Raw genomic sequence first — 11,851 nt, 5'->3', positions numbered from 1 at the left:
CAGGTAGTACGCAGTTCATACCAGGAGAGAGTAGAGGTAGATAATGCTGGGAGGTTGGGTTGGATTCCCAGCTGGGGTGATGAAGGGGAACAGCATGGATGAATTCAGTATCCCTTTCCTACCCTCCAGGCAGCCTCCAGTTAGTTTCCTTCCCAAAACACAAGAGAACCAGAAATCTGCATCAAAAAATTTTATTCCCGATACGGGACAGATTCCTTCCATCCTCCAAAATCACGCACTGACCTGGAGAGAACTAAGAGATTCTCCTGCCATCTCTGGAAAAGGAATAAAGGCAGGTACTGGGGACAAGGAACACCTTGCAGTCCCCCAGACAACTTCTGAGGACAGCTGCTCACCACTAATTAGTCCTCTGATCTACTCATGCCTTAAAAAAAAAAAAAAAAAAAAAAGCACCTTCACTATTATAAAACCAGAAACACAACATCTCAAGTATGTGTGGAGAGGTCCTGGGCTGGGACACCAGGTGGAGGAGAGAAGGAACATCACTGTTTTTGCTGCAGGGCCTCCTTTCTGGCCGCATCCTGTAGTAACTGCGTGTCCACCTCATCTGCTGGCAACTGCACATAGCGGACCACTGAGCCCCGGATGAAGCAGTTCTTCACTGATAACTAGACAAAGGTAGGCAAATGTGAAAATACCCTTCAAAATACCCTCTACCCACCCAGGGGCCTCCTGCTTTTAGAGATGTTTCCTTTTTTCCCCATCTCCAACTTACCATGTGAGGGTATTTCTCAGGGTCTGTGACACTGATGTCAGTTAGTTTGATGTTGAGATACTAAGAAAAAAAGATGAACACCATCATTAGCTCTAGAGACAGGATACAAGTACCCCACACTTAAGCTCTCCCCTTCTCCTTCCCCCAAACCAATTCTGGACTCTTGCTATCTCACCTGATCCACAGAATGGAGGGTTCCACAGATGCTGTTAGGAGCAGAGGGAAGGAACACCAAATTAATTTATACCAAAGTCAACATAGAGGTGACTTGAGAGCTGATATAAAAACATGGTTGGGGGACTTGGAACAAAGACTTGAGGAAACCAGAATAGGTGGAACCAAAAAGAGGCATTCCTAAACCCCAGAGTGGAAAAGACAGTGCTCCCACAGCAGTGTTATTTAGACAGTACAACCCACTCTTAAGAGTTACCATCTTGTATTTCTCCTATACATAATATTTATAACTTTTACAGCTGGTTTACAATGTTTTAGTTACTACTTTACAAAGTAGTTATTATCATCCAGGGACTTAGAGAGGTTGTATAACTTGCCCAAGTTTAGGACAAATAAGGACCCAGTCCACATCTGTCTGACCCAGAACCACCAGCTATTTTCAAACATTTATTGCTTTGGAACCACATCCCATACATAAAGTAGATAAAGCAGCTAGCATTCCTCTTGATTAAGGGATGAGAGAGGTTCTCTAATCCTTGAGACCCTGAAATATTAATGAGGAATGCTATCACATCAGTGCTCTAAACCCTAACTTCTTTGTTAGTGGCTTCAACTTTTAAATCCCATGAATCATATTTCTCTCCCCTGCATATCCCATAAATCCCCACTGTTTACTGATGTCTAACATTTCTGTAATTCTCTTTCTAGTTTGACTTCTACAAACCAAGGTATTATTACTTTACACCTCAATCCAGGCCACCCTCCAACCTGGCCCCCCTCACCCTGGTGTCATAACCAGATTCTCAATTCCTCTGAACCATGGGTCTCAAACACTGTCCAAAAGTTTCATGGGTCCATGACAAAAGAGAAAACACAGGCTAGTACAGTACCAAGTGTAAATGTAGTGTGCTAAAAGTTCATTTTTCCCCTAAAAATAACTGTTCAATGAAGTTTTTTTATTGAAAGATTTTATTTATTTATTTTTAGAGGGGAAGGGAAGGAGAAGCAGAGGGAAACAGCCACGTGTGGTTGCCTCTCACACGCCCCCTGCTGGGGACCTGGCTGGCAACCCAGGCATGTGCCCTGAGAATCCAACCGGTGACCCTTTGGTTCACAAGCCCAATGAAGTTTTTTTCTTTTTTAATTGATTTTAATGAGAGAAAACTATCTATTTGTTCCGCTCATTTATGCATTCATTGGTTGATTCTTGATTGTGCCCTGACCAGGGATTGAACTCAGAGCCATGGTGTATAGGGACAATGCTTTAACCAACTGAACTACCTGACCAGAGCTAAAAATAACTCCTTTAAATTGTCCATCCTATTTTTTTGGTATTAATTTCTTAAAGGTTATTTACTTATTTTTTGAGAAAGGAGAGAGAAATATTAATGTGTGAGAAAGAGCAAACAGTTGCCTGTCTCATGCCCCCAACTGGGGACCTGGCCAACACCCCAGGCATGTGCCCTGACTGGGAATCACACTGGCAACCTTTCAGTCTGCAGTCAAGTGCACAATCCACTGAGCCACACCAGCCAGGGCATTGGTATTAATTTTTTAATGAACATAAGTAATTAAAATAATTATAATGATAATTAAAATATAGTTTAAAAAAGTCCTTATCTTGCCAAAAATAAAGCTGGCAGCTCTCTGTTGGACCCCAATTTCTGTAAAATTCTGTCTTTGAAATCCAGTGTCTGAGACCTACTGACTCAGTGGTTTCACTATATCCCTGGCTGCTGAAAATCCTGATAGCCCCTTATCACCATCTGCAGCAGTGAAGTAACCGTCAGGAATTGTATAAGGTGGTATTATTTGATTCAATCCCATAAAAACAGGTATTTGGCCCTGGCCAGTGTGGCTCAGTTGATTGGGTGTGGTCCCACAAGCGGCAGGGTTGCAATTTTCATCCCCAGGCAGGGAACATGTCTACTTTTTGGGTCCGGTCCTATCAGAGGGTATGAAAGGCAACCAATCAATGTTTCTCTCTCACATCAATGTTTCTCTCCTTTTCTTTCTCCCTCCCTTCCCCCCTCTCTAAACCCTCTCCCCCAAAAGCAATGAAAAAACAGTATGACCTTGGGTGAGGATAAAAGAAAAAACTCATCTTTGACACAGAAGTGATCTGACAACATGTCTGAGAGAAAGAGCTCTTCTTCCAACCCAACAGACTACCTTTGAATCTTACAGTCTTTGCTTTAGGACCTGGAGCTAAAACCTAACAACTTTTCCCCCCTTTGGCCATGTGGACAGGCCAGGAAAGAGAAAAATATAAGAAAACAAGTCATCTAGCAAGACTGACTTTCGCTTCCACACTTATCTCTCTACTGTCCTAATCTATATGCCATCAATACCATATACACTGCCAGTGTCATAAATCAAATCTCTGATGTAAAAAGCAAGTCCCACTCCTCACCATTCCCTGCCATGTCAATGTTTCTTCCATTAATTATGTCATATGGAAAGGTGGAACACAATGGAGAATACATCAATCAAACTTTCTAAAGGACAATCATGTAATAGAGATCTCTATCTATCTATCTATCTATCTATCTATCTATCTATCTATCTATCTATCTATCTATCTATCTTTAGAGGGGAAGGAGAGGGGGAGAGAAACATCAATGTATGGTTGCCTCTAGTGCGTCCCCTGCTGGGAACTGGCCTGCAGAGAACTGGCTTGCAACCCTGGCATGTGCCCTGACTGGGAATTGAACCACAATCCTCTGGTTCGCAGACTTGCGCTCAATCCACTGAGCTACACCAGCCAGGGCAGAGATTACTATTTTAAATGCACATCTCATTTAAAGGATACCATGTAGACATTAGGAATGTTAAAGATTAACTTTATTGATGTGAAAATATCCACATCTGTTAAGTGAAAAGCAAGTTCCACAACTACATGGAAAGTATGATACTGTTTTTAACTATTAAAAAAAAAAGCCTGGCTGATATGGCTCAGTGGGTTGAGTGCCAGCCTGAAAACCAAATGGTCCCCAGTTGGGGGCATGTGAAAAGCAACCCATTGATATATCTCTCATACATCAATGTTTCTCTCCCTCTCTCTAAAAATAAATAAATAAAATATTAAAAAAGAAAAGCAGCAGCAGCAGCCCTGCCTGGGTAGCCCGGTTGGTTAAAGTACTGTCCCAATATGCCAAGGTTGCAGATTTCCTTCTCCAGTCAGAATCAACCAATGAATGAATAAAAAAGTGGAACAACAAATTGATGTTTCTCTAAAATCAATCAATAAAAAAAAAATTAAAAAGCAAAGTAGAATTAGATTTCAATTCTGGCTGTGTCATTTACTAGTTACATAGAACAAGTGTTTTAACCTATCCAAGCTTCAATTTCCTCACATGTAAAGTAGCAACAATACTGTATGTCACAAAGGAGTGTTATGAGAATTTAATGAGTTAATAAAAGGAAAGTATTCAGAATAGTGCCTAGTCAATAGGAGGCTCTGCAACAGCTTTCCACAATTATTCATCACATTCTTGTGTGACAGCTGTATCATATGGAAGTACAATTTAACCTACTCCTTATTGATAGCTATTTGTTTTCCATTTTTGGCCACTGCAAATAAAGGTACAAATATCTCTGTACATACATCTTTACTTTTGGAACCAAATCTTACACTTCTAGAAGTTGAGTCAAAAGAGCATAGAATTTAATCAGGAAAAAACAAAACTATTATTTTGTAAAAACTGTTGATGCTTCTATACTCTTGATCTTTCTGTACTTACTCTTTATATACTTAGTTCTTTGCATTGTTTTTCTTTTCTTTTTTATTAATGTTTTATTTATTTTAGAGAGAGGGGAAGGGAAGGAAAAAGAGTGGGAGAGAAACATTAATGTGTGGTTGCCTCTCATGTGTCCCCTACTGGAAACTGGCCTGCAACCCAGGCGTGTGCCCTGACTGGGAATCGAACTGGCCACCCTATGCTTCACAGGCCCGGGCTCAATCCACTGAGCTACACCAGCCAAGGCTTTGTATTGTTTTTCAATACAAGAAACAACACCTAGCTAATCTGTCAGTTCAGGGCACTAGTCATTTATTTCTTCTCTATCTCTCATCTTGCCCAGATTTCAAACAATACTTGTCCAATTAAAGAGGTTCCAGGGCCCTGAGCACATCCATCCCCTACAGACTTGTTGGAACAGGTACCTACCTCAGGTCATTCTTGAGTTCCACCACCACATCCTTACCCACAAGGGACTTGAAAAAGGAGTAGAAGAGCTGTTGGGGGAGAGAGGGAAAACTATTATATAGGAAAAGGTATGGGAAGAGACATGGTAGGGAGGAGCGACCTTCTGCCACTGTTACCATACAGTGGTATTGGAATCCCCAAATCTGGGGCAGGGTCTCAAAACTTCAGTCAGAGATGAACAGCTGGAGGCCGAAGGATTCTGCACACTTCATTGAGCACCTGACATAAAGACCCCGAGAGAGCCTCTGCCCTGCACCCCTCAGACTCTCCAGGCTCGGTTCTGAATCCACCACCTGCTCTCGTGGAGTCCCTGCCCACTCCTCCAAGGGAGCTGCAGAATGTACCCCGGCTCAAACTCCCGAAGCTTGGTCTCTGGTCTCCATCAGAGAAATGGTGTCTGGCTTTTCCCTCTCCTGTTGTCCCTGCGACTCTCCCTTGTTTTTGTTTTTGTTTTTTTTTCCTTATAAGAGAAAAAAAAGACCACTTGCTCCAGTCTCTTCAAAGAATTTTGAGGTGCAGGTACTAAGTGCCCCCACTTAGTTCCAAAGCCCAACTCGAGCCCAGACGGACGTAGCAGGGACACGTACTCAGACTCCCACAGTCCAACCCGCCCCGGCTCCCGGAAGGCACCCCCTAGTGACTTCGCGATACCTACCATTGTGCTTACGCAGCGGGCTGCCGGCCGGACAAGGAAGGCGAGGGCCTGATGCCTTGAGCCAGAGGCCGGGCGCAACTCAGAGCGCGAGCCTGCGCGCGTGGGGCGGGGCGGGAAACGCCACGCGAAGTTCAAAATACAGAAAAAGAGCGTGCGGTGAGCGCTCGCGAGAGCGGTCTGGGAAGAGTGAAGGGCACGCTGAAGCCAGCCGGGGGAAGGGGAGTGGCTTCCGCTTGCCCTGATTCCTTCGCCCGCGGTGGGATGCACCGCGCAGGCGCGGCCTCAGCTGACCGTGAGGGTCGGAGAAACTCTTAGCCTCTCTGAGGTTTTTCTTTTCTAAGGCAATGAGTGCAGTCTGCAGCATGATTTGCTCACACTCTAAAGACACTTACTATTGAAAACTGTTAGGAAGTTTGTGAAACCTTGAGATTTGTAGACTTATTTATTTAGTTAATTATTTTTAGAGTGGATGGGAAGGAGAAAGAGTGGGAGCGAAACATCAATGTGTGGTTGCCTCTCATGTGCCCTCAATTGGGGACCTGGCCTACAACTCAGGCATGTGCCCTGACTGGGAATCGAACTGGCAACCCTTTGCTTCACAGGCCTGTGCTCAACCCACTGAGCTACACCAGCCAGGACTAGATTTTTCTATGTATGTTACACTTCTTTAAAGTTTAAAGAAATTTCATGTTGAGTCCTTATGATCAGGAGCCTGAGCACAAATCTTAATTTTATCCAAAGTTCTCTCCCAATATACATATTTCTCCAAAAGACCCAACCTCAGTCCACATTTCTTACACACTTTTGCCTAAGGTTGTCCTGTGAAGGAATGAGTAAAACTTACACTGGTGGGATGATGAAAATAGCTATTCTGTTAGGGCAAGGGTCTCAAGGGCTGGACATTTCTACATGTTATTTCTTGCTAAATGTTAAAATGTAGCAGTATTTTTCAGATAGACCAGTAAACAGCATAAGCTGACAGGAAACTCAGCCTGATAAATGAGGCCAGCTGCAAAGAAGAAATTAACATGTATTGGACCAAATAGTGTACAAAAACAATGACTAAGCATTCTTCAAGGAAGCAGACCTTTGGATATGAATCCCTGCTCCTTTACTTGTTGCAAGTAAATATAACTACCTTGTGACAACCATGTCTCCTTATTGAGTAAAGCACCTCACACTGCGAAACCCTTGAGTTTGGTAACATAATCATACCCAAATATGCCCCCTTAAATACAAAGGTTTACAAATGCAGTTGCATGTCCCCAAGACTTTTACAAACATGTGCTATGACAAAATAGGTGAAAATAGTTTTTCAAGGAATAAGGCCATTCTAAAATCCTCCATTTCTCATCTTGCACATAAGTACCCATTTGTCAGGAGATTGCTGTCAAAATGTTTTCTGCGTGTAAAAGACGTAATAATGGACTCTTGAGTGCACAGCTGGATTTAGATCCCACCTGTAGGTAACATCAAGGAGATGTGTGCCTCTTAGCTGAACCCTAAGCATCTAAACCAGTCTGCCATAGAACATAAGCAGTAATTATGGTTAGCATCGGCTCTACCTGGAGCTGGAAGTGCTTGATGATCAAGTAATTTTCCTGCTTGGAACAATTAGCACATGAAAATTCAAATACTTTGCCCTTACCAGGTTAATCATTCACAATTAGCTCACAATCAGACCATACATGCTCTCTCCATGAACTTTACTTTTCCTTGCTTTTCAACACACAAAGTCTAAAGATACCAGAAGAAATTTGCTTTAGGAACAAATTTACTGAGTCACAACTATCCGCACAGGAAGAAGGGGGTTGGGGAGGCTAGAAATAAATAACAGACATTCAAATTCATCAAATGGTTCAGAGAGGAGCCAAATTTTCCTAAAAGTTTCATTCCAGGGTCAGAAACAGGACATTGGAGTGCAAAAAGGTGGCATATAAGACTCTTCCCTTAGAATCCCAAAACGATGGTAACTGATGTTCAGGTCCAGTCAACTCGAGAATCATAATAATGTTTGAAGATGAGGGGAACAAATTCACCTTAGAGGCACCCTAGAACCCTCCAGCTCCAGATATGATTAATCTACTTCTTCAATGGTGGGGCCTGTGGCAGCCCTTCCAGGCGAGTACCCTGTTCCACAGGCAGGCCCAGTGCATCCTGCCTGGTAGAGTTTTGTAATGACTGGATTACACACTTGCTCCAATTCCTTTCTCTTATGATCAAACTCATCTTTCTCCGCCAGTTGATTTGCCTCCAGCCACAAAAGGACCTCATTGCATTGCTCCAGTATTTTCTTTTTGTCAGACTCATTAATCTTACCCTTCAAGCCTTCATCACTCACAGCATTCTTCATGTTAAAGGCATAGGATTCTAAGGTGTTTTTTGCAGCAATTTTCTCTCTCTGAACCTCATCTTCAGCTTTATATTTCTCAGCATCCAGAACCATGCGCTCAATGTCCTCCTTGCTCAGGCGGCCCTTGTCGTTGGTGATGGTGATTTTGTTGGCCTTGCCTGTGCTTTTGTCCATGGCTGTTACATTGAGAATACCATTGGCATCAATGTCAAAAGTCACTTCGATCTGAGGAACTCCTCTGGGTGCAGGAGGGATTCCAGTTAAGTCAAAGCGCCCCAGCAGGTTGTTGTCGCGTGTCATGGCCCTCTCGCCCTCATACACCTGGATCAGCACCCCTGGCTGGTTGTCTGAGTAGGTGGTGAAGATCTGTGTCTGCTTGGTGGGGATGGTGGAGTTGCGCTTGATCAGTGCAGTCATCACGCCCCCAGCTGTCTCCAACCCTAAGGACAGGGGAGCCACATCCAGCAACAGCAGGTCCTGTACCTTTTCAGACTTGTCCCCCATCAGGATGGCTGCCTGCACTGCCGCTCCGTAGGCCACCGCCTCATCAGGGTTGATACTCTTGTTGAGATCACGACCATTGAAGTAGTCCTGCAGCAGCCTCTGAACCTTAGGAATACGGGTGGAGCCCCCTACTAAAACAATGTCATGGATTTTAGCCTTATCCATCTTGGCATCCCGAAGGGCCTTCTCCACAGGCTCCAGGGTGCCCCTAAAGAGGTCTGCACACAACTCTTCAAAGCGGGCTCTGGTAATGGACGTGTAGAAGTCAATGCCTTCATACAGTGAATCAATTTCCAAGTTGGCCTGGGTGCTGGATGACAGGGTCCTCTTGGCCCTCTCACAGGCCGTGCGCAGCCGCCTCACAGCTCGCTTGTTCTGGCTGATGTCCTTCTTGTGCTTCCGCTTGAACTCCTCCACAAAGTGGCTGACCAGTCTGTTGTCAAAGTCCTCCCCTCCCAAATGGGTGTCCCCAGCTGTGGCCTTTACCTCAAAAATCCCATCATCTATGGTCAAGATGGACACATCAAATGTGCCTCCACCCAGATCAAAGATCAAGACATGTCGCTCTCCCTGACCTGCTTTATCTAAGCCATAGGCAATGGCAGCAGCTGTGGGTTCATTGATAATTCTTAGTACATTGAGACCTGCAATTACTCCTGCATCCTTGGTGGCCTGGCGTTGAGAGTCATTGAAATAGGCTGGCACAGTGATCACAGCATTGGTGACAGGGTGGCCCAAAAAAGCCTCAGCAGTCTCCTTCATCTTAGTTAGTACCATAGAAGAAATTTCCTCAGGGTAGAAAGCCTTTTTCTCACCTTTATAAGACACCAATACCTTGGGCTTGCTTCCTTCGTTGATTACTTGAAAAGGCCAAAGTTTCATATCTGATTGTACTACAGGATCATTAAATTTTCTGCCGATCAGACGTTTGGCATCAAAGACAGTGTTCTGAGGATTCATGGCTACCTGGTTCTTGGCCGCATCCCCAATTAGCCTTTCAGTGTCTGTGAAGGCCACGTAGCTGGGGGTAGTGCGGTTGCCCTGGTCATTGGCAATGATCTCCACCTTGCCATGTTGGAACACCCCAACACATGAGTAGGTGGTGCCCAGGTCAATGCCGATGGCTGTTCCCTTAGCAGTAGCCATGGTTTTCTGAGGCCTGTTGGGAAAAAATGCAACAAAGTCTTGGCAGAGTACTTCTTTATTCTATTTATTTATTTTTAATGTGGTAAAATACACATAACACAAAATTTACCACCTTAACCATTTTTAAGGGTATAGTTCAATAGTAAGTTCATTCACATTGTCTAACCAACTTCCAGAAGTTGCAAAACTGAAATTCTTGCAAAACTGAAATTCTTTGCCCATTAAACAATTCAACATTTGCTATTCCCACTGGCCCCTGGAAGCCACCATTTTCTGTCTCTGTGAAGTTGACTATTCTAGATAGCTCATACTAGTGGAATTATACGATATTTCTCTTTCTGTGGCTTATTTCACTTAGCATAATAACAAAGTTCATCTGTGTCCAACCCATGTCCCACATGCCTCATGTGGCCCAGGATGGTTTTGAATGAGGCTGAACACAAAATCGTACATTTACTTAAAACCTTTTTTTTTTGCTCATCAGTTTTCATGTTTGTGTATTTAATGTGTGGCCCAAGACAACTCTTCTTCTTCCAGTGTGGCCCAGAGACATCAAAAGGTTGGACATTCCTGAATTCTATGTTATAGCATGGATCTGATTTTCCTTCCATTTTTAAGACTGAGTAATATTCCATTGTGTACCCACATTTTACTCACTTATTCTCTCTGAGGACTGCTTCTGACTCAGGGCTATTGTGAATAATGCCGTCATGAACTCTGTGTACAATGTTTTTGGTGTACAAATAACTCTTCCAGACAATGCTTCCATGGTTTTTGGACAAGGTAGACAAACAAATTTCTAGCCAACTGGAAATGGGAAGGCAGTGGGTATAATTGTTTTTAATTTCTCACAAGTCCTCACTCAAGTGTCCTGTGTCTCTGATATATTAGGGCTGTTCATATGGAAAATAGTACAATTATTAATAAATAGTAATAAATTGCTTCACTTAAAATTGTAAACCTGCTTTTGCCCCAAAGTATATTTATTCTGAGATTGTGTCTGTCTCCACTGAACTGAGATTATTTTACCTTTTGATCTTTGCATGAGACATTAATCGCCACATTTGGGTTTAGCTACATCCCTGGGTTCCTTTACCCTCTACTAGTGACTTGTGGGAGTAAATCTGGGCTACTAGGATCCTGCTGCAGTGGATTTTCTAGTTTCCTCAGGTGAAGTGGTGTGGTCCAGGTGGCATCTTTATCTACTCTTTTTTTTTTTAAATAATACTCTTTTTTAAAGATTTTATCTTTAGAGGGGAAGGGAAGGAGAGAGGGAGAGAAATATCAATGTATGGTTGATGTTGTTGAACCATATCAATGTATGGTTCCTGCTGGGAACTGGCCTGCAACCCAGGCATGTGCCCTGACTGGGAATTGAACTGCGGTTGTTTGGTTCGCAGGCCTGTGCTCAATCCACTGAGCTACACCAGCCAGGGCGTATCTACTCTTTTTTTATTTTTTATTTTTTAATTTTATTTAGTTACTTTTCAAGTACATTTTTTTTTCTCTCCCCCCCCCCCGCCCGGTCTCCCCCCTCCCTCCCATTCCCCCCCCCTCTTTTTTTAAATATTATTTTTAGAAAGAGGGGGAGGGAGAGAAAGAGGGAAACTTTGGTTGTGTGAGAGATTCCGAGATTGGCTGCCACTCACATGCCCCCCAACTGGAGACCTGGCCTGCAACCCAGGCATGTGCCCTCCCTGGGAACCAAACCCGTGATCTTTCAGTTGGAAGGCCAGCATTCAATCCACCGAGCCACATGGGCCAGGGCTCTTCATCTAATCTTTTACTTAAAAAAAATCCTGTTATCCAGAGACAATAACAGACCGGCTCCTCCTTGTCCTTCCAGCAGCTGTGGCCAATCCAATGTACTTTGGGCTCCTCAAAGGATTTCCATCTCATGGTTGGCCAAGACCCCATACATCAGACTTTAACTAGTGAGCCTTGCAGCATTTTCTCAAAGGCCTGTCTTGCCTTTTCCCACCCCATTACCATCAGCCCTCCTTGTTCATCTATTTTCCCATCACCTTCACTCCGGTTTGATAATGTGCGAATTGTGAAGCCAATGTCCGTGGGGA

The 11,851-nt window shown here is 43.7% G+C and overlaps 2 protein-coding genes across 2 annotated transcripts; both read right to left on the bottom strand.

Moving 5' to 3' along the window:
* Window positions 1-175: 175 nt before the first annotated feature.
* LSM2 (LSM2 homolog, U6 small nuclear RNA and mRNA degradation associated) lies at window positions 176-5,982 on the bottom strand. Its single transcript, XM_053667500.1, has 5 exons — window positions 5,774-5,982; window positions 5,080-5,147; window positions 912-942; window positions 737-796; window positions 176-629 (listed from the first exon to the last, which is right to left on the bottom strand). Exons 1-5 carry the CDS (start codon window positions 5,774-5,776, stop codon window positions 504-506), a joined length of 288 nt encoding a protein of 95 aa, XP_053523475.1. The 5' UTR covers window positions 5,777-5,982; the 3' UTR covers window positions 176-503.
* Window positions 5,983-7,589: 1,607 nt separating this feature from the next.
* Window positions 7,590-9,785, bottom strand: LOC119053737 (heat shock 70 kDa protein 1-like). The gene has a single exon (XM_037151429.2). The coding sequence runs from the start codon at window positions 9,774-9,776 to the stop codon at window positions 7,851-7,853; it is 1,926 nt and encodes a 641-aa protein (XP_037007324.2). The 5' UTR covers window positions 9,777-9,785; the 3' UTR covers window positions 7,590-7,850.
* Window positions 9,786-11,851: the final 2,066 nt, after the last annotated feature.

Source organism: Artibeus jamaicensis, unplaced genomic scaffold, assembly GCF_021234435.1.
Source record: "Artibeus jamaicensis isolate MK-2021 breed Jamaican fruit bat unplaced genomic scaffold, CSHL_Jam_final contig_469, whole genome shotgun sequence".
Taxonomy (NCBI): Eukaryota; Metazoa; Chordata; class Mammalia; order Chiroptera; family Phyllostomidae; genus Artibeus; species Artibeus jamaicensis.
The sequence above is the reverse complement of the archived record's forward strand: the minus strand, read 5'-3'. Positions and strand labels throughout refer to the sequence as shown.

Bases quoted from the DNA above. Each gene is read 5' to 3' on its own strand.
- LSM2 (XM_053667500.1), bottom strand. The intron at 797-911 runs GTGAGATAGCAA...TTTTTTTCTTAG, and splicing joins CCCTCCATTCTGTGGATCAG to TATCTCAACATCAAACTAAC. The intron at 630-736 runs GTAAGTTGGAGA...ACCTTTGTCTAG, and splicing joins CTGAGAAATACCCTCACATG to TTATCAGTGAAGAACTGCTT.
- LOC119053737 (XM_037151429.2), bottom strand. From the start codon at position 9,776: ATGGCTACTGCTAAGGGAACAGCCATCGGCATTGACCTGGGCACCACC.